At 38.0% G+C, this 26,706-nt stretch overlaps 2 protein-coding genes across 8 annotated transcripts in view; one reads left to right on the top strand and one right to left on the bottom strand.

Annotated features, from left to right (window-relative positions):
* Positions 1-23,852, top strand: part of kctd17 (potassium channel tetramerization domain containing 17) — a 39,542-nt gene extending 15,690 nt beyond the window's left edge. Inside the window, exons 2-8 of one of the 7 annotated variants that reach the window (XM_062056190.1) lie at positions 9,206-9,314; positions 10,676-10,767; positions 11,290-11,385; positions 12,665-12,790; positions 14,283-14,413; positions 15,854-16,042; positions 17,469-23,852. In XM_062056190.1, the coding sequence (XP_061912174.1) occupies positions 9,206-9,314; positions 10,676-10,767; positions 11,290-11,385; positions 12,665-12,790; positions 14,283-14,375 (516 nt within the window). In that variant the 3' untranslated portion in view covers positions 14,376-14,413; positions 15,854-16,042; positions 17,469-23,852. Of the gene's footprint in view, positions 1-9,205; positions 9,315-10,675; positions 10,768-11,286; positions 11,767-12,664; positions 12,791-14,282; positions 14,414-15,853 lie in introns of those variants that run through there. The other 6 variants (XM_062056188.1, XM_062056189.1, XM_062056186.1 and 3 more) reach the window with 6 other exon arrangements.
* On the bottom strand, positions 16,008-26,190 carry LOC133656383 (uncharacterized). The gene is made up of 3 exons (XM_062057469.1): positions 25,917-26,190; positions 16,586-17,063; positions 16,008-16,238 (listed from the first exon to the last, which is right to left on the bottom strand). Exons 1-3 carry the CDS (start codon positions 26,188-26,190, stop codon positions 16,088-16,090), a joined length of 903 nt encoding a protein of 300 aa, XP_061913453.1. The 3' UTR covers positions 16,008-16,087.
* Positions 26,191-26,706: the final 516 nt, after the last annotated feature.

Here is a 26,706-nt window from a genome sequence, read left to right as displayed (position 1 = left end):
GATGAATGGTGAGTGTGGAGTAGAGCTGGGCGATTATGTGATCGTGATCGTTGATCGCAGATAATTTGAGTTCGATCACAGTGATCATCTGTTAGCATATTTTCTCGATCAAACATGGCGGAAATGTCTGTAGTAAACAGTAGGGAAGCAACAAAGTTTGGTATAATCCTGCACGGAACAATCCACCTTTTATTGACCGTGGTCGATACTGGCTTGGGATCTTTCTGTGTGGAGTTTGCATGTTCTCCCCCGTGACTGCGTGGGTTCCCTCCGGGTACTCCGGCTTCCTCCCACTTCCAAAGACATGCACCTGGGGGTAGGTTGATTGGCGACACTAAATTGGCCCTAGTGTGTGGATGTGAGTGTGAATGTTGTCTGTCTATCTGTGTTGGCCCTGCGATGAGGTGGCGACTTGTCCAGGGTGTACCCCGCTTTTCGCCCGAGTGCAGCTGGGATAGGCTCCAGCACCCCCCGCGACCCCAAAAGAGACAAGCAGTAGAAAATGGATGGATGGATGGATCCTGTGTGTGTCTACGAATGTGTGTGTGTTTGTGTACGAATGTGTGAACGTGTGTTCCTATGCACGAATAACTCGTTCCACTGTTGCGAAAGTCAGTCTCCTCACAAACTATTTAATGTTCAATCGCATTGTGCCTCGTCCCATTACTCAGCTGGAAGTGCAGCCCAGAAGAACAAAATAAAGAAATATGTCTAACACTAGCATAGAAGTTGAAACACAACATTTAAAAGGAGGAGCAGCGGTTTTAGTTTCACTATCTCCTGCAACTCACCAGTAATCATGGCGTTGCAGGCACTCCGAGAATGTGACGGGATTGGTCCCGACTGGGAGAATCAACACACCCACTAATTTGATCAGAAAATAAATTTTTATATCTAAATATTTTTTGTAATCAGACTTTTTGTTTATGTGTCTGCAAAGATTCCACTCCTCTGATATAACATGTACTAAAAAAAACGTGTCCCTGTTGTTGGAGTAACAAGCACTGGTATTAATGGCATTTGCAAACAGGCACTTTTTGGTTTTTTTGGTTTGTGGAGAAAAATAACATTTTGTTCCTGATATAATCATTAAACTTGTTTTATGTGTTGATACACATTATTTTACAGTATCTCAAATTCAAGCTGCACTTTAATCTATGTTCATTCAATATAAGATAGAGAATTTAAGTTTTAAAAACTCCACAATGTGGGTCACTGCATCAGATACAGTAATTAGAGAATACATTTAATAATTTACTATTTGAAAGTGTTGCTTAGTAAATGTTAACTTTAAATAAAAGTGTTACTGTATTCACCACACCAATGATCTTTTGTCTACTGCAGAATGTTTGTGATGACAAGACAAAAAACAAAAGAACTTTGTTTGTAATGACAAGCAAAAAAACAAAAGAACTTCGAGAGGAAAAAAAGTTGTTCTCTTTACCCCCACAAAATGTACCGAAAAAGACGCAAAACCGTGGTTCTAAAACCAAGTACGGACAGTAGCGCGGGTTACCTGTACAGTTGCACCTCCAGTAAACACAAATATAGTTATGAACAAAATGACAGTTGTCAGCTGTGAGCATATTTTACCTCCATCAAACATGGTGGAAATGTCTGTTGCAAGATACTGCAGTAGTACACAGTAGGGATGCAGTACTCAGTATAGTCCTGCACGAGACAATCCACTAGAATTAAAACAAATTGTGATATTTATCGAGGTCGGATGATATGAAAATATTAATCGTGATAAAAAAATGTTTTGCCATATCACCCAGCCCTTGTGTGGAGCATGCGTGGCGCATGCATGCGGGGGGAAACAGACCGTGTCACCTTCCGCCACTCAAACCATCCCCTGTCACCGCAAGAGGTTGGAATCTTTGGGCAGCTCACGATTCGATTATGATTACGTTTCAGGAGCTACGATTCGATGAAAATAGTAAAAATATAGCGTCTGTTACAAAATAGATTGTCATGTAAAGGTTCCTAGTTAACAGGTTGCAGGGGGAGCGGTTTTAAGCGAGACTGAGAACTGTTTTCCAATCGTGTAATCAAGGTGTGTTAAATATTTCTTTAAAAAGCCAAACGCGATTAGATTAAGGTGTTTCCGTGTGTTGTAGAAATCTTGTTGTTGGGGTAGCGACCTTGTGTGTCAGCATGTCTGTGATCTTCTTTTAATTCTTTTTTTTTTTTTTTTTTTAAATAGATTTAATTATTTATTTATTCTTATTTTTTAATATATTTTATTAATATTGTTATTATTATTTATTTATGTATTTTATTTATTTATTTTCCCCTACCTCAGGGGGGGACTCAGCGGGGCGGTTGCTGGTTGTTCCATCTCCATCGTTGGGGTCCCTGCGGGTGGGGTGGGTGGTTCCCGTGGCCCCGTGCTGGGTGGTCCTGTGGCGGCCGGCTTGGGTAGGGTGGCCGTGGGCTGGCCTCGCCGCGCTCTCCGGGGGGGGGGGCTCGTGGGGGCCCGGTTGCCGGTGGGGCGGGGGGGCGGTCTTCCCGTCCGGTTGCGGGGGGTCTCCGGGCCCCTCGGGCGGGGCGTCCCGCCTTTCTGTCCGTGTGGGGTGTGGTCTCTCGCTGTCTTGGGGTCTGGCTGCCCCCTGCTTTTCTCGTGCCTTGTCCTCTGCCGGGTGCGTCTGTCTGCGGCCTGCTGCTGGCCCTTGTGGGCGGCGCGGTGGGCCAGGCTCTGGGGTTCCTGTCGCTGTCCGGCTTGGCTGCGTGGGGGCGGTGGTCCCTGGTTCCCTGGGCACCGCACCTACTGTTTGTTTGATGGGCTCTCGGGGAGGCTGGGGCCGTACTCTGGCTCCCGCACACACTGGGAGTCAAATGTATTGTACATGCAAATTCACATATACTCACATACATACATACATACACACATACATAGGTACCTACGCTCCCACATACATATACAAATACAGTACATATTTACACACTTAAAGTTCGTACATCCACACGCACATTCATTATACAAACACACTGTATACACATACTGTACATATACATTCACTGTAAAAACATACATATACACATACTGTACATATACACTCACTGTACAAACACACACATACACATACTCCACATATACATTCACTGTACAAACACACACATACATATACTGTACATATACATTCACTCTACAAACACACATATACACATACTGTACATATACATTCACTGTACAAACACACATACTGTATACACATACTGTACATATATATTCACTGTACAAACACACACATACACATACTGTACATATACATTCACTGTATAAGCACACATATACACATACTGTACATATACAAGTACATATGCACACATACACTCATGCACATAATCACGTTACATCAAACATATATTAACGTTGTTGCCCTAGGGTAAACTGGGTATAACACATGGCACACTGACAAAGCTTAACCTATTGTTACTATAACAATCTACAAGGTTAATGTAGGTTGCTTCTCTTTCTTCCCCTCCATTTTTCTGCATTCTTTCGTATCTCAAGTTATCATTACGTATATGTATTGTTGCATTTGAACAATTGTATTGTTGATAATAAAGGTAAAGTATTGGTATTGTTTATTATCAATAGCACTATTTCTATTGGTATTCATATTGCTCCATTTTTAGGGTAACAATGCTCATTGTCATTTCTGTATTATTTTTTATTTTCGCAAACTGCTTATTTGCTATTACTTTTACCATCATATTTGTACATGTCGTATTTGCTGATGTTGCTCTGTTGTTGTTGTTGTTGTGTTTGCTGTTGTTGTTTTTGTCTCTCTGTCTAATCCCCCTCTTGTCCCCACAATTCCCCCCTCTGTCTTCCTTTTTTTCTCTTTCTATCCCCTCCTGCTCCGGCCCGGCTGCACCAAATGATAATATAAATACATTTAATAAAGTCAAAATACAAATAAGGCAACAAGAGAAGTATCCTACACTTCTCTTTTGTAAAGTAAATCTGATCAGCCGATATGGGCATCTACATCTGCTATATGATTTGCCCGAGAAGCTGGGCAGGACATTTAAAAAAAAGAAAAGAAAAAAAAAAAGATTAAGGTGTTTCCGTGTGTTGTAGAAATCTAATTTTGAGCCAAATTATTTGAGAAACCTGAAGAAGGTACTTGTGACAACATGCGTGAGACTGAAAATGCTTTTGCTCGCATGTTGGTTCAACCCAGGTGTTTGTGTCCTGTCTCTGGAGAGAAGCCCATATTCTCCAAGCTGGAGACACTTTCAGTCTGCTACATCTCATGGGTCTTTTGTTTTGAAACCCACACATGCATACATGCACATGCATTATCTACTTGTGTGTAACTGTTTTATTGAGATTACTGGTACTTAAGAGAACCGGTCCCCAGGCCACGACTCCCTCATTATTTATCTCAATTGTAGCTATGCAGTATTTGATACTGATTAAATTCCATAGCAGATGAGGCACTTGAGTTTCATAACACTCATGTCTGAGCATATTTACTGCCTTTTCTCCCTCCCCTCTTTCAAATTGACTGGAAACTTCTCTTCTGTGTCACGGTGCCAATATATATTCCACCACAAGTCTGAACTGGCTTTATTGCCACGTGTGTTATGGGATAATACAAACCCCGTTTCCATATGAGTTGGGGAAAATGTGTTGGATGTAAATATAAACGGAATACAATGATTGGCAAATCATTTTCAACCCATATTCAGTTGAATATGCTACAAAGACAACATATTTGATGTTCAAACTGATAAACTTTTTTTTTTTGCAAATAATCATTAACTTTAGAATTTGATGCCAGCAACACGTGACAAAGAAGTTGGGAAAGGTGGCAATAAATACTGATAAAGTTGAGGAATGCTCATCAAACACTTATTTGGAACATCCCACAGGTGAACAGGCAAATTGGGAACAGGTGGGTGCCATGATTGGGTATACAAGTAGATTCCATGAAATGCTCAGTCATTCACAAACAAGGGTGGGGCGAGGGTCACCACTTTGTCAACAAATGCGTGAGCAAATTGTTGAACAGTTTAAGAAAAACCTTTCTCAACCAGCTATTGCAAGGAATTTAGGGATTTCACCATCTACGCTCCGTAATATCATCAAAGGGTTCAGAGAATCTGGAGAAATCACTGCACGTAAGCAGCTAAGCCTGTGACCTTCGATCCCTCAGGCTGTACTGCATCAACAAGCGACATCAGTGTGTAAAGGATATCACCACATGGGCTCAGGAACACTTCAGAAACCCACTGTCAGTAACTACAGTTGGTCGCTACATCTGTAAGTGCAAGTTAAAACTCTCCTATGCAAGGCGAAAACCGTTTATCAACAACACCCAGAAACGCCGTCGGCTTATCTGGGCCTGAGCTCATCTAAGATGGACTGATACAAAGTGGAAAAGTGTTCTGTGGTCTGACGAGTCCACATTTCAAATTGTTTTTGGAAACTGTGGACGTCGTGTCCTCCGGACCAAAGAGGAAAAGAACCATCCGGTTTGTTATAGGCGCAAAGTTGAAAAACCAGCATCTGTGATGGTATGGGGGTGTATTAGTGCCCAAGACATGGGTAACTTACACATCTGTGAAGGCGCCATTAATGCTGAAAGGTACATACAGGTTTTGGAGCAACATATGTTGCCATCCAAGCAACGTTACCATGGACGCCCCTGCTTATTTCAGCAAGACAATGTCAAGCCACGTGTTACATCAACGTGGCTTCATAGTAAAAGAGTGCGGGTACTAGACTGGCCTGCCTGTAGTCCAGACCTGTCTCCCATTGAAAATGTGTGGCGCATTATGAAGCCTAAAATACCACAAGGGAGACCCCCGGACTGTTGAACAACTTAAGCTGTACATCAAGCAAGAATGGGAAAGAATTCCACCTGAGAAGCTTAAAACATATGTCTCCTCAGTTCCCAAACGTTTACTGAGTGTTGTTAAAAGGAAAGGCCATGTAACACAGTGGTGAACATGCCTTTTCCCAACTACTTTGGCACGTGTTGCAGCCATGAAATTCTAAGTTAATTATTATTTGGAAAAAATAAATAAAGTTTATGAGTTTGAACATCAAATATATTGTCTTTGTAGTGCATTCAATTGAATATGGGTTGAAAAGGATTTGCAAATCATTGTATTCCGTTTACATTTACATCTAACACAATTTCCCAACTCATATGGAAACGGGGTTTGTATAACACAGGGAGACAGTGGATTTCAGAGATCATGTGTTATATGGTGCAGAGTTAGGATAACTTATTTGAATGTAGATACATGCACAAATAGACCTTCATGGGTGTTTAGAATAAGCACTTGTTTTAGAGATGCCTAAATGTTCTTTATTTTATACACTTTCCATTATATTGCCTGTCATTGATAGACAACAGGAAACTTGCGTGTGAAACTATTGGATTATGGCTTGGGTATTAAAGCAAATACATTACAGAGTACCATAGCATTTCCAGTGCCGCCTCATCCGAATCCTACGAATTAAAGAGTATAACCAATTATGCTGTTGATACAGATTCATTATATCATAGCAATCCCTATGTCATTTTGTATATTGCATGTCCTGTGCAGGATTGTGGTAAGATGTGTGCTAAAAAATTGTTTTTAAATAAAAAATATATTGTGTAATATGTACATGAGTTTTAGAGTAATAATATTTCAATGGAGAAAAAGAAGAGTCATGTATGAAATATACTGCAGTGCATAATTCTAAGAAATACACCAAAATGATTAACTGGAATTTCATGGAATTCTACTTTTAATAGAAATTATAACTGTACTTCCTGTTTGCCATCTCAACTAAATCGATTTAAGTGTTTTTTTAGAACTCGTCCTGGCCACTATTGTCAAGCTCACACAGTCAAATGTCAGTGTCACTTTGTCCTCTGATGCTCTTCGACTCCACACACTGAATTTCTCTGCAGACTCTCGCACTAAACACACTAATGTGATTATAGCAGCTGATTCTCAGTCCTCATCCTCCTTCCCATCATCCGTGCGTCCTCACCCGCCTTGTCCTTGACTGCAGAACTTTTTGGTGTGTGATATTGCAGGCTTTATACAAACCCTGTTTCCATATGAGTTGGGAAATTGTGTTAGATGTAAATATAAACGGAATACAAGGATTTGCAAATCATTTTCAACCCATATTCAGTTGAATATGCTACAAAGACAACATATTTGATGTTCAAACTGATAAACTTTTTTTTTTTTTGCAAATAATCATTAACTTTAGAATTTGATGCCAGCAACACGTGACAAAGAAGTTGGGAAAGGTGGCAATAAATACTGATAAAGTTGAGGAATGATCATCAAACACTTATTTGGAACATCCCACAGGTGAACAGGCAAATTGGGAACAGGTGGGTGCCATGATTGGGTATACAAGTAGATTCCATGAAATGCTCAGTCATTCACAAACAAGGATGGGGCAAGGGTCACCACTTTGTCAACAAATGCATGAGCAAATTGTTGAACAGTTTAAGAAAAACCTTTCTCAACCAGCTATTGCAAGGAATTTAGGGATTTCACCATCTACGGTCCGTAATATCATCAAAGGGCTCAGAGAATCTGGAGAAATCACTGCACGTAAGCAGCTAAGCCTGTGACCTTCGATCCCTCAGGCTGTACTGCATCAACAAGCGACATCAGTGTGTAAAGGATATCACCACATGGGCTCAGGAACACTTCAGAAACCCACTGTCAGTAACTACAGTTGGTCGCTACATCTGTAAGTGCAAGTTAAAACTCTCCTATGCAAGGCGAAAACCGTTTATCAACAACACCCAGAAACGCCGTCGGCTTCGCTGGGCCTGAGCTCATCTAAGATGGACTGATACAAAGTGGAAAAGTGTTCTGTGGTCTGACGAGTCCACATTTCAAATTGTTTTTGGAAACTGTGGACGTCGTGTCCTCCGGACCAAAGAGGAAAAGAACCATCCGGATTGTTATAGGCGCAAAGTTGAAAAGCCAGCATCTGTGATGGTATAGGGGTGTATTAGTGCCCAAGACATGGGTAACTTACACATCTGTGAAGGCGCCATTAATGCTGAAAGGTACATACAGGTTTTGGAGCAACATATGTTGCCATCCAAGCAACGTTACCATGGACGCCCCTGCTTATTTCAGCAAGACAATGCCAAGCCACGTGTTACATCAACGTGGCTTCATAGTAAAAGAGTGCGGGTACTAGACTGGCCTGCCTGTAGTCCAGAACTGTCTCCCATAGAAAATGTGTGGCGCATTATGAAGCCTAAAATACCACAACAGAGACCCCCGGACTGTTGAACAACTTAAGCTGTACATCAAGCAAGAATGGGAAGGAATTCCACCTGAGAAGCTTAAAAAATGTGTCTCCTCAGTTCCCAAACGTTTACTGGGTGTTGTTAAAAGGAAAGGCCATGTAACACAGTGGTGAACATGCCCTTTCCCAACTATTTTGGCACGTGTTGCAGCCATGAAATTTTAAGTTAATTATTATTTGCAAAAAAAAAATAAAGTTTATGAGTTTGAACATCAAATATCTTGTCTTTGTAGTGCATTCAATTGAATATGGGTTGAAAAGGATTTGCAAATCATTGTATTCCGTTTATATTTACATCTAACACAATTTCCCAACTCATATGGAAACAGGGTTTGTACTTGCTTTATTGGTACTTTCTATCAAATATATCCATTGATCCCAAATATCATCATTTTAAAAACATTGCATACACATTTAAGCATAACTCCCATTCATGGGTTAGGTAACTGTAGCTAATACATTGAGAATTTAGTTGGAGAACATGTTAAGATTTCAGAAGATTAATCAAGAGAGAAGTGTATGATTATTTGTAATAGTGTTACATTGCTAATGTTGTTAATGTGTAGGGTTGCAATGATTAATCGATTAAGTCAATTATTTGATTCGAAAAAATCTTAACTAATGTAACTAACACAAATTTATAAAATCTGGACCGCAGGGAGTGCCTGGATTTTTAAATATGCTAACATAGTTTTCGCACTGCTGTTGCAACTTGCAATAGAACGCACATGAGAGTGGTGGTGTGCATGCTATAAAGTGGGTTTTATCTGATGACTCTGTTAGTCGAACACACTCATCGATAAATTACTCGATTACTAAAATAATCGATACATTACTCAATTACTGAAATAATCGATAGCTGCAGCTCTAATGTGTATGTTCTAATTCTTTGTGCAACAGGATGAGACGGGAGCCTATGTGATTGACAGAGATCCCACCTACTTCGGACCCATCCTGAACTACCTGCGACACGGCAAACTGGTCTACAACAAGGAGCTGGCTGAAGAAGGTGCATAGTAGAAATGTAACGATATGAACATTTCATATCACGGTTAGTGCTGATGTAGAACAACTTTAAATAATTAATAATCAATGTCTCATGTTCCCCTTCTTTCTCTTCATGTTTAAGATTAGACAATATTTACACAACAAAGGCTATCCCAACAAGAAATAATTTCTAGACGAAGATTTAAATAATACAATATGCAGTATTGTATTATTATCAGCCCATTATCAGAGTATTAGTTCTGATTGAGCATGATTTACTAGGATCCAAATACCACTCGCTAAACATGTGCAAACTATAGAATTGCATGTATTAGTTGCCATGTTGTACGCGATCTATTAAGACTGCCTAACTGACCCCTATAACTGGAGCAGACCGCTTTACTTAAGTCAAGTTTTTGCGTGTACTACCCGCTGTCACCATGGAATCACTCATTTATGTACCACTTTTTAGGGGCATTTTAAAAGCAGTCCTGCAGTGCATCTACAGTCAAACACACTTCTTTAGTGCGCCGAAGGTGCGCCCTGAGAGTCGCTGGCACTAAAAAAATACAAGAGTGCGCTCCAGATGCAATAAATGGATACTGCAAGAAGTTTTGTTCATTTATATGAAAAAACACCAGCATACTCTAAAACGCATCAATTGAATTTGTTTTAATCAGCCACATAAGTCATCCATCAGCTATAAGATTCTAAAATGCTATTGCTGAATAGACAGTATATCTAATATTTTAGTTTTTGACAGTCCATATATGTTTACAAGCATACGTAGGATGTAGCTGCAATGCAATCACCTCCTTTCTCACTGCCATTTTTGCTCAACTGCCAGTTTGCACGTCCTTTCTAGATGTACTAGATGCAAAGAGTAGAATGCAGAACAGTTTCAGCCTTGATAAATCACACTGCACGTGCTAAATAATTATATTTGCATTTTCTCCTCCCAGTATTGTGGCCGTTTTGATAATCAGCATGTATTCTGCATATACAAAAAGATAGACATGCTTAATAGATTGTGCTCCTTATTTTGGTCACTTAAAAAACTCAACCCTCGGCGCACAACCTTAGCAGATCAGTTTTGCATGCGTTATCAAGTTTGCACGTGTATATATACACGCAAATCTTTAGTAGATCAGGCTCCAAGTATATTGGTTATTGTTGTTTAAAGAAAAGGGCCACAAACAGCTAAAACGTAGAGTAAAACTGTGCATTGAATAAGAAAAAGTTGACCTTAAGGCAATTAAGACTGTATTAATCATTAATGGTTTACAATGTAAACTAATTTCAAACTAAATCATTTTGTAATGTGATTGTGTGTTCTTGCTGTCTGCACACAGTAGTTGACTCGTGTTTTCCTTTTGCTTCAAGGTGTCCTGGAGGAGGCTGAGTTCTACAACATCACTCCTCTGATTAAGCTGATAAAGGAGCGGATTGTTGAAAGGGACTCCAAGTCCACGCAGGTAAACTCCAAATCACTGTTTTTTTAACACAGTTAACTAATCTTCTCAGAATGCTGCAGCTGAGAGGATAGTGTTGTCATATTCTGGGTAGAAATGACAGCAGAGCGGTGATGGATCGTCCGCACCAACAGTCCCATCATGTTGTTACTATTGGACCTTCACCCTTCTGTGCTTTTCAAACGAGAGTGCTGCTACTGCTGCGTCCCTCTCCTTTCTTTTTCAGGATGGTTGCACTCACACTTACATAATCACTCCGCTCTGTCCAGCATACTCCCACTCTCCCTGTGTTGTGTTGTACTGTTCTTCACTGTGCATGCCTGCGGTCCTGTGTGCTTCACTTGTCCGAAAATAGAAAATGCTGATTTACGGACACTTTTGTTACTCTTAAGATAATGTAATCCGTGTTCTAAACATAGTCATTTGGTTCTTTCAAAATGTTGTCTCCATGTTCATCTCGGAAATTTCTCAAATTAATTGACATTGCCTTTTCCTCCTTCTCCTCTCTCCCCCCCACACCAGCAGGTTCCCCCTAAGCACGTCTATCGAGTGTTGCAGTGCCAGGAGGAGGAGCTGACCCAAATGGTCTCCACAATGTCCGACGGCTGGAAGTTTGAGCAGGTCAGCGTGCGCGCCTGCAGAAAGCCCCGCACTGGACTGCTCTGGACTGTGGGTTGGACTCATGCTGCTGCTGACCCTTCAACTTTGACCCTCCCCAAACCCTTTTGGCCCTGACCTGAGCCCCGCCTGCTGCATTCCCCAAAAATATTCAAATTAGGTCTATAGTCAGGTCCTCCTTAACATTATCGAGTGCAGACCCTAAACCTCACTATCTTTCCCATTTAGCTTTCAAGGTAGGCACGTCTTCTGTTGTGACGGCCATTTTGTCATTTCAAAAAAAAAATCCACAGCTGCAATGCAATTTATTGGAGAAGGACATTAAAATGTCAGTAATTGCTGAGTGGACTGATTATATTTTGGGTCACACTTGTCAGCAAACACTTCCTGTTTTTAAGCCTTCATTATAAAAATGGCCTGTTCTGCAATCCACACATTCAATATGAACATAACTTTCCGTGCTACTTTCCCAAAACAAGTCAGTTTTGTCAGTTTCAGACAGTAGTGTGTGTTAGGTCAGAAGTTACAGTGCATTAAAAAAAATAGATTCTCAGCGCTTTACTTTTTCCTCGTTTGGTTACATTACAGCTTTATTCTACACAACACCCTACAATGGCAACATTTTTATTTTGTTTGCAAATGTGTTTAAAAAAACACCAAAAATGCATGTCAATGTAAATCCTGCTTTGACTGATCATCCTTAAGATGTTTCTATAGCTCCATTAGTACCCATTTTGTCATTTTTGGCGGTTGGTTGTAGAATTGTTTTGGGGGGAAAATGTATTTATTCTATTTTGGAAAAAGCCTCTGAAGTGCTGCTGTGAATACTTTTCGGATCTACTGTATAGTTTTAAAAGTGCAGAACTGTTGCACTTAAACCAAACAGTAATGTAGTCATGTCTAGTTTCAGTGCCTACTTTGTGTCTTATCAGGTAGCCAATTTTTATTCACCTGATGTGAGTGGCACACACAAAAGTAGCAGACTACAGATCACACTGAGCTCCTCCAACCTGCTGCTTTGCCACCTTGCATGCAGTAGACGCTCTGCACAAAGTTTAATCTATAAATGCTAACCTGTTGTTGTTTATACATATTTATGTTGGCATTAGTAAATCGTGCTTCTTGTTAAGTCCACCGCTGATTGTGCAACGACCGGCTGTCCGCTCCCCTACCTGACCCAGCATGCTCGAACAATTGTGTCTCTCCTCGCTCACGTGTTTTTTTTCCTGGGTGAGCTTTACTTCCTGCTGATGAATCCTATTTTTTGGTGTGTGTTTTCTAGATGGTGAACATCGGCTCATCATACAGCTACGGAACAGAGGACCAGGCTGAGTTTTTGTGTGTAGTTTCCAAGGAGCTCCACACAGCCGGTTCTGGACTGGGTACAGAGCAGAGCCACAAAACAAAGGTAGAGCTCTTTCTCTAGTTCTTGCAAACACACACACACACAATGGTGCCTAGCAACATGTCCACAAGTAGAGATTTAGTTTTGCATAAGTCCAAAAATAACATGGAGGTGAAGCTAAGTATATTTATATAGCACTTTTCTCTAGAGACTCAGAATGCTTTACATAGTGTAACCCATTATCTGCATCTTTAAGTTACATTCAAACCAGTGTGGGTGGCACTGGGAGCAGGTGTGGATAAAGTGTCTTGCCTAAGGACACAACGGCAGTGACTAGGATGGCGGAAGCAGGGATCGAATCTGGAACCCTCAAGTTGCTGGCACGGTGGCTCTACCAACCGAGCCACGCCGCTCGGAATGCGGAAGCTCTAAATAAAACCAGGAATTCATGGAAAACCACAATGTATTCCCCCAGGCATCTTCTGGATGTCCTCATGTACTTAATTAACAAGTAAAATGTTGAGTTCCCTCACCACTTTGTGTACTCACAGCGTATTGCAGATTTAAAAATTATAAATGGGTCTTTTTATAGATGTGTATTATAATATAATGGTGTAACCAGCCGTCTATTTAGTCGTGAAGCTGCTCTGCTCATGTGACATACAGCATGTTAAAAAAATGTACATCATTTTGAGCTCACAAATATGGTTACATACATGGTCTAACTAAAACTGAGGTGAAAACCTTCTACCCTTGAAGGTAAACTATATAAATAAAAACACTGACAAAGACATGGTGGGCATGAAACAAAAAAGCAAGAAAATGCTTACTTTGTCAAGTGTGGTCAAATAATTCCAAGCTCCACATACATGTCTGTCAATGTGCGTTATTTTCCCTCTTTGTATATGTGCGTGAGTTACTGCTTTGTGTGTGTTCTTTTACTTTCTCCACTTAAGGCTCCAAATGTCACTCACCTACAAATGTCATCCACTCCATCCCTCACACACACTCTCTGTGAGTGACCTTCCACTTCCTGTTTCACTGTTCGGCCGCTTCCTTGCTCTTTCATGTGGATATAGTGATATATAAATAAAGATATATATATATGTATATATATATATATATATATATATATATATATATATATATATATATATATATATATATATATATATATATATATATATATATACATATATATATATATATATATATATATATATATATATACGTATATGTACGTATATATATATATATATATACATATACGTACATATATATATATATATGTGTGTACGCATATACATATACGTTTATATGTATATATATATATATATATATACACATATACAGTATGTGTATACATATATATATATATATATATATATATATATATATATATATATATATATATATATATATATATATATATATATATATATCTGCCTGTTCACTGACACTCATCAGCCTTCATATTTTTTTCATTTTCTGTCTGTCTGTTTTGTTTTTTCCTTTTTGTTTCCCCCTTTCCCTCCATCCTTCCTGCGGACTGAAGCCGACGGAGACGCAGGAGGAGGAAGCGGCGAAGGAGGAGGAGGAGGAAGAGGGAGGGAGAGAAACCACACCGAATGAGTGGCTTAGAGAATGAGGGAGTCATATTTCTTTGTTCCAAAGAGTCGGGAAAGGGTGAGGAACTGTCAGTATGACACATGTATTTTTAAAAAAGGCTCAGAATGTATACGTATATTTAAAGATAATTCTGTGTTATTAGTATCCAAAAAAAAAATTCTTGTTACTTTATGTTGTTTCGCTGTAATATTCAATTGTAGCTCCTTATTGTATTACTACAATGTAACACAGGCTGTACTTTTTACACCCGTGGTTTATTTACATATTTTTCTGCATGCTGAATGTTCAAGTTTAGTTTGGCAGAAAAGTAAACAGTTTATAGATAAAAGAAAACATATTCAAACTTGATGTTTATTGATAGCCTTCAAAATGAAGTTACTGTAAAAGTAAGCACACAGAGGTAAGTACATTAATCTACATATGATGTACACATATATGTAGGAGTCCTGCTAAATCAACAATACTGTTTGGTATAAGCTGATAAAAGTTTAGGCAGGATAAAGGTTAGCTTTTATGCCTCTAGCTTAATGCTAACATACAGTCGATGAGCTCAATGACAGGCTAACAAAAATTTGCATTGCTACAGAAATCTCAAACTCAAATTTTAAACACATAACCTAGTCAATCTTTTGTGGAACATTATTCACATATATGTGAAGCGTTAGCTTCCTGTATGGCAAAATATAAAAAAATAATGCTAAATAAATTGATAACCTATTCCCCAAAAATGTTTTATTTGTGGCGGACTGGCACAAGTACATTTAGGAATGTATGGGACAATGTTTTGTGGAACATAATTCATACTATTAAAAAACTGTTTCCAAAGTGCTGCACATTACAAACTAATTCAATGAAAGACATTTAAAATAACAATGGATACAAACACTAAAATAAGTAAAAACATATCAGAGGACCACACAACTCATGCCGAGTTAAAAGCCAGAAAATAAAAAGTGGGTTTTTAGAAGAGACTTTCGACTCCTAATTGATGTCACTGCTGTGGTGTGGAAGTGTACTGCATCCTACTATGAATGTGCATGCCCAGATAAAGAAAACGGTTAATTGAGAATTGTGGAAAGTGTGATCTATTTCCTGTTAGAAATGAATCAAATGTTGCTTTCTTGTGCAGTCTTCTTGACCTGCGGCTGCACACGCAACACGCGCCCCCGGGCCCATCATGACAGATAACCAATGAGTGCGGCGACTCTGTGAGCTTGAGTTACCAATGCTGCGACATGCAATATCCTTGACCTTTTAGTGCGGCAGTAGTGACGCTATACTGCGTGTTCTTCCCTTACCTTGTGTACAAACGCTAAACACAACGACATAGGAGCAGCGTAACTTTTTTTTGTTCATGCGCCTCAGCCATCGTGTGTGTACCCATTGTCATCATCATTGCTGCCATGGCAACTAAAATATACTGTAACTAATGAAGATGTACTGCTAAATGATGTGGATACAATCTCTGACTGCTTTTCTCCTTTTTTCTCTCCACAGCTTTTTCAAATCCATGGCTCCCGGATGTAAACATGAGCAGAACCTAAAGCGTTCATTTAGGCTTATTACAACATCCTGTACATGGCATGTGTGTGTGTGCGCGAATTTCAAAGAGCTGCTGGAAACAGGTCTGTAGCCTTTTTAATGCTTTGGTGACAAACTGAAACATAGACATATTTCGTAAATAAGGTGATCAGGGGTGCAAACTAACTTTTTGACCAACTCGCCAAGTGGCTAGTAGGTGAAAAAACATACTCGCCAACCATATTTTTTACTCGCCAAATGCCAAAACACTGCTGCCTTGGCAATGTACTTTACAAAGAGCTTGCCGGTCTCGCGGTTCCTGTAGGTTTTGCCCACGGACAGCCCCTTTTTCTCATCCAAGCTTAAAAGAAAGAGAGTATAAAAACATTCAAACAATTGAACTCAAACAGCTATACTTTCTAGTGCATAATGCATAAATGTCAGCCACGTTGCAGGAATAACAAAAGCAATATATGATTAGCTATTTACCAATTTTAAATCCCCAGACATGGCATGAAAATATATCAGCAGCACACTGCTACCACTATCATTAAACTATCCAATCCTGCCACTGTAACATTACATCCAGACATCAAACTATATATCAACACTGTCACTGTCGATGTGTAACCACAATCATTAAACTGTCACTTTACATCCATGGCATTTGTAATGTAAATATAAACACAGGACACAGCTAACAATTACCTGCATTGCCAGACGTAGTCGGTGATGGGTCGACCTTTCTTGGCGATGGCGTGCGCATTTCGGAAAAGAAGCTTCATCTTCTGGGTGTTTACGTCCGAGAGTTTAGTGAGAACTTGCACCGAGGGCGCTTCATGGAGTGGGGCAGACTTGGCTTGCTTTATTTTCATATTTTTGTCGTGGTTGCGAGTGCCTTCATGTGATATTATACTTTCAACTTTCATCGAGGAGCAGCCCACAACAAAGTGACTCGCCTGACTTTTTTTGTCCTTTCCAAAAGTTGTGCACACAGTGCAAAACATGATGTTGTTCTTGACAGTCAGCCAGTCGCGTTTTTTCCCTGCATCGTCGTATAGCCACTTCGTCTGAAACTTTCTCCCCCCAGTTCCAGCGCTGGTCGGTTTGGGTTTCGCAGCATTCGCATCGCGACCCCCCTCCTCCTCCTCCTCCTCCTCCTCCTCCTCCGTCCGTGCCTTTTTAGCTATGGGTTTCAGGAAGCGCCACATAACGATAAGATTTATAGGCTTAAGGCTAGGAAGAATGATTGTTAGCTATTAAGACTCGAGTAACGTTACCGGTACACTCTGTGACTGTCGCCTGAGAGATATCCCTGTAGTGCGCGCTCTAAGCTAACTACTAGGCTAGCTAACTGCCGTCTCTTAGCAACTAGTCTACGGAACGTCGAACGTGACATCACAACAAATATGTGCTTGGTAAAATAATGATCTCCGTGTTGCTTTAGGTACCGGTAAGCGCTGCATTATTGCTGTTGTGAACCTCACTTTTTCAACTCGCCAGCGTGGCAAGTTAGGCAAATATTTTACTCGCCAAAGCTAAAAATAGCTCGCAAATGGCGACTGGCGAGTGTTAATTTGCACCCCTGAAGGTGATATGTGCAAACTTTTACAACCAAAGACTCACGCGGATCATGACAAAGTATTGAATTTGGAATGTTGTTGCCATAGAGATGCCCAAATTAACCACCAAATCATGCAACAATCTTTCCATTAATATGATATATAGCAACTCATGTAGCAGAACAAGTAAAGGAAAAGCCTCAAGCTGCTGGTGCTTAATATGCATCACCTTATAGTATTTGATGGTGGATATTGTTTTCATTCAAATTGTCCCCAGTGGCAGCTTGTGGGAACTGCACCTCACTGTACATGTTTGCCCCCTGTTGATGGTATTTCCTCAAATAGAGCCTCTACTCCAATAATGCCTCAAATAATGGAAACAAAAAAAGCCTCATTTAAATAGAGGCCTTCTTGAAAGAGTTGGTACTTTTTACTCTATAGCCGCGTCTTTCTGCATAGTTCTGTTTAGGACAATACTCTTATTTGGTCATGTTTATACTGTGTGGGCGGAATGCTGCAGGATCTCATATCAGAGAAACAGAAGGCTTTTAGTAACAATACCATTTTAAATACTCTTTTTGTGGGGTTTTTTTTTTATTATTTTAAACAACATTAAAAAAAGACACAAGATACACTTACCATTAGTGCATCAACCCAAGAAAACCCTCCCTCCCCCATTCACACTCATCCACACTCATTTACACAAAAGGGGCTGTCTCTTTCTGTTAAAAAAACAACAACTTCTGGTTCCTACAATATAGAATAATACAGTCTGCAAGGGATACAGTCTTTAGAGCACACATGATTGTGTGTGGTGCTGGTCCACTAACATTTTCACTAATTACTATTTTTTATGTAATTGTTTTTAAATTGCTTTATTTTCAAACAAAACAAACAAAGGACCTTAACTTCACCAGACCGGGTTGTCAATTAAATCAGATTGTTCAAAAGGGTTCTTAAAACCAGGTCCAGTTCAGATTACGTCCAGATCGGGCTCAGCAACACACACCTTCACCCATGTACACCAAAAACCAGGGAACACAACAGGTTGCATACAATCCACAAACAAAAATAAATTTTCAAATTAAGCACCCATGTACAGTCCAGATCACATCCAAATCGAACTCAGCAACACATACCTTCATTTATGTATACTTAAAATAGGGAATACAACAACAGATTGCATATCATATATAAACAAAATTACATTTTCAAAATAAGCCTTTGAGGACTTCCCATCTTTTTTTATGTTTTTTGGCATCACTATCGTTTTCAACCATATAATTTTCTAAAGTTAAAAAATACTGAATAAATGTTTTAAAAAAAGAAATACTAAGTGAATATCTGTTTTTTGGCTTAAAAATAAACCTTTTACCGAGTACTATAATTAAATTGACTAAATCATGATTGTCAATGAACTCTCCTAAAATAACAGAAACCACATCAAGCTTCATAAACAAACCAATCTTTAAACACATTTCTTCAACTTCCACCCAAAATGAAGACACAATATGACAATACCAAAACAAATGTAGGGTGGATTCAGGCTCCTGACAACAAAATCGGCAATCATCTGACTCTGTCATATTCCATATTTTTAACATTTTTCCCGTGGGTAGGAAGTTATAAATAATTTTAATTTGAAAATAACGATTTTGCACATCGATAGTGGTTTTGTAGATTAATTTGAATATTGCATCCCACGGCAACGGGCAGTCAAAAAAGTCCTCCCATTTTCCATATGTGTTGTATGGGGCAGCCTTCAAAGATTTCTTTATTAAATAAAACTTATATATTTTTCTATTTATTTTAGTTCCTTTTTGCCAACTAGAATTTCTTATTAAGGGTTTACAATCTAATAATTTAGTAGTTCCATAATTAATTTGTTTCCATCTTTTCCCAATGACTCCAGTTAGTTGATTAAATGAAAAGCTTGAACAAGCATCACCATACATATTTGTAAATTCATCATATTTCATAATTGTTCCATTATCATTGATAATGTCATTGACAAAAATGATTCCTCTTTCAAACATATTTTTCCAAAAGAAAGGCTTTCCATCTATTACAATATTAGAGTTCATCCATATTATTTGCTGCAAAATATCATCTCTTTTTTCTGGTAAATAAAATTGAAAACACCACCATGAGTGGATTGTTTCCTTTATGAACCCCGCCATGTTTCCCAGCAGACTCTCTACATAAGGAAAATGGGAGGGGATCACTTGTAAAAAAGGATACCATTTATTTTGATACAATACATGTTTTTTGTCCAACAGGACACTTGTGTACCACTCAGTGTTTAAATACATCTTTGGAACAATTGATGCTTTTAAAGACAGACACATAGCTTCAAGATTGAGAAGTTTCAGGCCCCCATATTCATATTCATTGTACAAAACCTTTCTTTTAATCCTTTCTGGTTTGCCGTCCCAGACAAAATCGAAGACCCTCCGCTCATAAATCTTAAAAAAGTTTTGTGATGGAGCTGGTAATGACAAAAACAAATAAATAAATTGAGGAATAATTAACGAGTTGACAATAGATACTTTACCATACAAGGTTAAGGATTTCCCTTTCCATAATTGCATAATTTTATCCAGCTTTCTTAGTCGATTATCATAATTTACTGAGCCTAGATCTTCCAGGTTCTCTGGGACAACAACACAAAGTATGTTAACTGGTCCATCTGTCCACAAAACAGGCATTTTGCATTCCATTCGAAAGGACGTTCCCTTTAGATTTCCGATCCTTAATATTTTACATTTATCATAATTTAGCTTAAACCCAGATTGCTGTGAAAATATGTCCAAAAGATCAAGAAGGTTTTGCAGACAATGAGGATTGGGGCTTATAAAGAAGCTTGTATCGTCTGCATACATTGTTATTTTACTTTCAATATTATTATTACTGAGCCCTTCAATATTTTTATTCAATCTAACTTTAATCGCCAATATTTCCATAGCAATAATAAATAAGTATGGAGACAAAGGGCACCCTTGTTTTAGACCTCTTAATAGAGGTATTGTCCCAGAGATGTATCCATTATTGATAATTCTACAATTAGTTTTATTGTATAGCGTCTTGATCCAGTGTAATAAGGAGTTGCCAAAATTGAAAAAAACTTAAGCTTTTACAAATAAAATCCAAGCTAATTTTGTCAAAAGCCTTCTCCAGGTCGGCTACAAAAATTAATCCTCTTTTATTTTCCATATTATAATTTTCTATAATTTCTAATAACTGTCTAATATTGTTTCCTATATTTCTTCCTTGTAGGAAGCCTGATTGATCTTGGTGAATAATATTTGACAAAACAGACTTAAGTCGTGTAGCCAAACATTTTGCCAGGATCTTGGCATCATAACACTGAAGTATTATTGGTCTCCAATTTTTTAGATGAACTGGGTCTTTATACTGACCATTTATTTCCTGTTTCAATAATAAGGAAATAAAACTTTCTGTTTGAGTGTTGGACAAAAAACCTGTTTTATATGCGTAATTAAAACTAGAAAGTAATGGTTTCTTAAGATCTTCATACAATACTTGATAAACCTCAATAGGTATTCCATCTAATCCTGGGGTTTTCCCTGGATGAAAGGATTTAACAGCTTCCACAAGTTCTTCCTCTCTAATGAGGCCTTCACATGAATGGCTTTCTTCCGAATTCAATTTTCTTTCATAATTTTCTTGAAAAAAAATTGTAGTTTCAGGAGGGATTACTGGATTAGAAAAAATGTTTTTAAAGTAATTTTCCATTTCTTTCAACAATGTGGTGTGTGTATCCAATACCTTTCCATTTGTTTTAATAAGCTTAGAAATGTTCTTTTTAGAACGATTTTTTGTTTGGATATTTAAAAATAATTTTGAACACTTCTCACTTTTTTTCCTCCAGATTGCTCTGTTGCAGTCATAACTTTTCAATAATTGTTTTTCAACTAAATCTGCTAACTCCTCTTGTTTGGCTGTAAAGGTATTCAGTTGCTCACTAGTTAGATTATCATTACTGTCAATGTTTTTTTGTAAATCCTCAATTTCTTTCTTTAATTCCTGTTCTGCCGCTTTAATTTTTTTTTTTCCCATGAAGAGTATGCAATGGCATATCCCCTAAAACAGGGGTCACCAACGCGGTGCCTGCGGGCACCAGGTCGCCCGTAACGACCAGATGAGTCGCCCGCGGGCCTGTTCTAAAAAAATAATAATAATAATAATAAAAAAAATTTTTTTTTTTTTTTTTAAAATTAAATCTACATAGAAAAAACACAAGATACACTTTCAATCAGTGCATCAACCCAAACAACCTCCCCCATGCACACTCATCCACACCCACTCACACAAAAGGGGTTATTTCTTTCTGCTACCAATATTCTGGTTTCCACAACATAGACAACACATCTGCAAGGGACACAGTCCCTGAAGCACACATGATTGTATAGGCTGCTGGTCCACTAAAATTTTCATTAATTACTATTTTTTATGTAATTATTTTTATATTGTTTTACTTTATTTTTTATCCAAGAAAATGTTTTTTATTTATTTATCTTATTTTATTGTATTTTTAAAAAAAGGGCCTTATCTTCAACAGACCAGGTTGTCAATGAAATTAGATTTGTTTAAAGGGTTTTTTAAACCAGGCCCAGTCCAGATAATGTCCAAGTCGGACTCAGCAACACACACCTTCATTCATGTACACAGAAAAAAATTAGGGAACACAACAGATTGCATATAATTTATAAACAAAATTACATTTTCAAAATAAGCATTTATGTACAGTCCAGATTATGTCCAGGTCACTCAAATTAGGGAACACAACAACAGATATCATATAATCTATAAACATAATTATACTTTCAAAATAAGCCTTTGAGGACTTCTCATCTTTTTTTTAATGTTTTTTGGCATCATTATCGTTTTCAACCATGTAACTTTCTAAAGTTAGAAAATACTGAATAAATGTTTTAAAGAAAGTAATACTAAGTGAATATCTGTTTTTGGCCTTAAAAATAAACATTTTACCGAGTACTATAATTAAATTGACTAAATCATGATTGTCAATGAACTCTCCTAAAATAACAGAAACCACATTAAGCTTCATAAACAAACCAATCCTTAAACACATTTTTTCAACTTCCACCCAAAACAAAGACACAATATGACAATACCAAAACAAATGCAGGGTGGATTCAGGCTCCTGACAACAAAATCGGCAATCATCTGACTCTGTCATATTCCATAATTTTAACATTGTCCCTGTGGGTACGAAGTTATAAATAATTTTAATTAGAAAATAACGATTTTGCACATCGATAGTGGTTTTATAGATTAGTTTGAATATGGCATCCCATGGCAACGGGCAGTCAAAAAAGTCCTCCCATTTTCCATTTGTGTTGTATGAGGCAGCCTTCAAAGATTTCTTTATTAAATAGAAATTATATATTTTTCTATTTAATTTAGTTCCTTTTTGCCAACTAGAATTTCTTATTAGAGGTTTACAAACTAATAATTTAGTAGTTCCATAATTAATTATTTGTTTCCATCTTTTCCCAATTACTCCAGTTAGTTGATAAAATGAAAAGCTTGAGCAAGCATCACCATACATAGCTCTAAATTCATCATACTTCATAAATTTACCATTCTCATTGATAATATCATTGACAAAAATGATTCCTCTTTCAAACATATTTTTCCAAAAGAAAGGCTTTCCATCTATTACAATATTAGAGTTCATCCATATTAACTGCTGCAAAATATCGTCTCTTTTTTCTGGCACATAAAATTGAAAACACCACTATGAGTGGATTGTTTCCTTTATGAACCCCGCCATGTTTCCCAGCAGACTCTCTGGGAGGGGATCACTTGTAAAAAAGGATACAATTTCTTTTGATACAGTACATGTTTTTTGTCCAACAGGACATTTGTGTACCACTCAATGTTTAAATACATCTTTGGAACAATTGATGCTTTTAAAGACAGACACATAGCTTCAAGGTTGAGAAGTTTCAGGCCCCCATATTCATACTCTTTGTACAAAACCTTTCTTTTAATCTTTTCTGGTTTGCCGTTCCAGACAAAATCGAAGACCCTCCGCTCATAAATCTTAAAAAAGTTTTGTGATGGAGCTGGTAATGACAAAAACAAATAAATAAATTGAGGAATAATTAACGAGTTGGCAATAGACATTTTACCATACAAGGTTAGGGATTTCCCTTTCCATAATTGCATAATTTTGTCCAGCTTTCTTAGTCGATTATCATAATTTACTGAGCCTAGATCTTCCAGATTTTCTGGGACAACAACACCAAGTATGTTAACTGGTCCATCTGTCCACAAAACAGGCACTTTGCATTCTATTCGAAAGGACGTTCCCTTTAGATTTCCGATCCTTAACATTTTACATTTATCATAATTAAGCTTAAAGCCAGATTGCTGTGAAAATATGTCCAAAAGATTAAGAAGGTTCCGCAAACAATGAGGAAAAATCTTATCTTTGTGAATCAGCCTTTTCTGACATGAACTTCATCAAGAACAAACACAGAACACGCCTCACTGATGCACATCTGCAAGACTCACTCAGAGTTGCAGTGTCAAGTTACACACCAGAGTACAACACACTAGTTAACAGCATGCAATGCCAGGCTTCCCACTAACTGACAAAGAAACAGATAACAGATTTGGTGTCCAGTTCAAAGTGTGACATGATTTAAAAATTTGAGAGTTTACTTTTGTATTTTACATGAGTTATTATTTGTACAAACATGTTGCAAAGTAATTCATGATTTGTTAAAAAATGTTAGTGGCTAGCTAGTTAAAATGGGATATTGTGATTTCACAAGACTGTCTTAGAAGTGATCATTTGAAAATGTTCAATTTGAAAAATGTGCACTTAGAGAAAATATAAAAATAAAGTGTTGCATATTGATATTTATCTGTTTCTATATATATTTATTGTGAGAAATCATTAAGATGATCAGTGTTTCCACAAAGATAAATATCATTAATTATTAATAATAACAGAGTTGAAGGTAAATTGAGCAAATTGGCTATTTCTGGCAATTTATTTAAGTGTGTATCTAACTGGTAGCCCTTCGCATTAATCAGTACCCAAGAAGTAGCCCTTGGTTTCAAAAAGGTTGGTGACCCCTGCCCTAAAACAACATTTGAAGGCTTCCCAGAATATTTGGGGATTTGAAGATCCTACATTATTTTTAAAAAAGTCAGTAATAAATTGCTTTGTTTTTTCGATAAATTCATCATCCTGTAGATTCATTTGATTAAACTTCCAATATCCGGGCCCACGTGTATTATCTTCAATTGCAATATTTATTCCTATACAATTATGATCAGAACGCAATTTATCATCGATTGATATTGCAGTCACTTTGTTTAGCAATGAAAATGATATCAAAAAATAGTCAATACGACTTGCCTGGTTTTGTCTTCTCCATGTATACCGTACTAACCTAGGGTTTTTGAATCTCCAGATATCAATTAAATGCATCCATAACATTTTGAATCTTTTGTAAAGATTGAGGATGATAATCCATTGAAAAATTCCCTTTTCGGTCCAGAACTTTATCCAAAGCAACGTTAAAGTCCCCCACAATAATGATTTCCCCTTGTTGTTCTTGCAACATGTCACTTATTTCTTCAAAAAAGGAAGGTTCATCAACATTTGGCCCATACAGATTCAAAACACACATCTTTTGACCTTGAATAATCATATTTAATAGCCAACGTCCTTGTGAGTCTTTTTCCATAGAGTTAACTTGAAAATTAAAGTTTTTGTTAATCAAAATCATAACACATTTTGAATTTCTGTAACCATGTGAAAAGAAAATTGGACCATCCCATTCTTTTCTCCATTTTTCTTCATCTAAATGTGTTGAATGCGTTTCTTGAAGACAAAAAATATCTTGTTTTTTTTCATTCAGCCACATAAATATAAGTTTTCTTTTTCTGTTGTCTGCAAGACCATTGCAATTATAACTAATTATTCCAACTTCATTATCGTTCCTATAAATCATATAATCTGAGTAAATTCATTGTATATTTTATTGATTCTCTTAATACCATAAGTTTCATAGACATGAAAATCTTGTAACTAAAAACTGCAGCATCACTTGCTATTTCCAAGGAAACCAATATCCCCTCTAATAAAGCCACAGACATACCATTCACACCACAGCACGCAAGACAAACAAACATATAACCCCCAAAATATATAATTCGCTGACCGTTTGCCAACATCTAACTACATTGTCCAGTCCCAGAATAAACTAAAAAGCTCCACAAACAAAATGTCAAAACATATCCGTCAAGTCGTTACCATGGTGATGTCGCGATGACGCAATCACTGCGCGACATTGTTATTGTTCCTCACATGCTTCTGTACAGCTCACCGTTAACGTACAGTTTATCCACAACAAGACGAGCTTGTTGTCCTTTTTGCCTAAAGGACTTCATAATTGGAATCAACTTACGTCGTTTCTCCACCACCTCGATTGGATATTGGCTGGTCATGAAGAATTTAGTACCTTTCAGTCTTCTGGAGAGAGCAAGCATTTCGTCTTTGCATTTGGAGTTAGTAAACTTTACAAGCATAGGTCTCGGTTTAGCATCCTCCTTGCGTCTGCCAATCCTGTGTGGTCGCTCCATCTGGATCCTCTTAACTTCTTCCCCCGGGATGCCGAGTTGCTCCTGCAGAAAGGCTCTGACGAGGTTCTCCGCAATGCCGTAAGTTTCTCCTCCATCCATCCATCCATTTTCTACCGCTTATTCCCTTCGGGGTCGCGGGGGGCGCTGGAGCCTATCTCAGCTACAATCGGGCGGAAGGCGGGGTACACCCTGGACAAGTCGCCACCTCATCGCAGGGCCAACACAGATAGACAGACAACATTCACACTCTAGGGCCAATTTAGTGTTGCCAATCAACCTATCCCCAGCGTGATTGTGCTCGACTGATTTTTTCAGCTCTGAAACGTCAGTTTTTAGTTCATCCAAAATGTCCAATTTTCCAAGTTTTTCAACCATGGCTTGCAACATTTTTCGATTGTCCGGAGTAAACGTTGCTTTTTCATCCAAATCACTGGAGGACAATTGATCACGGCCGCGTTTTGACTCCTTTGATCCGCGTTGTGGCATGTTTGCAGGTGAACAATGAGTCACTCGGCGTTCGAGGCACCTTATCTTCCGCCAAATCACACTCGTGAGGAGTATATATCTCACCAATTGCAGAGAGGTGGATATATATAACGAAAACGACTTAAATTA

Source organism: Entelurus aequoreus, linkage group LG08 (genome assembly GCF_033978785.1).
Source record: "Entelurus aequoreus isolate RoL-2023_Sb linkage group LG08, RoL_Eaeq_v1.1, whole genome shotgun sequence".
In the NCBI taxonomy this organism is placed as follows: Eukaryota; Metazoa; Chordata; class Actinopteri; order Syngnathiformes; family Syngnathidae; genus Entelurus; species Entelurus aequoreus.
This window is presented reverse-complemented; position numbering and strand designations above follow the sequence as displayed.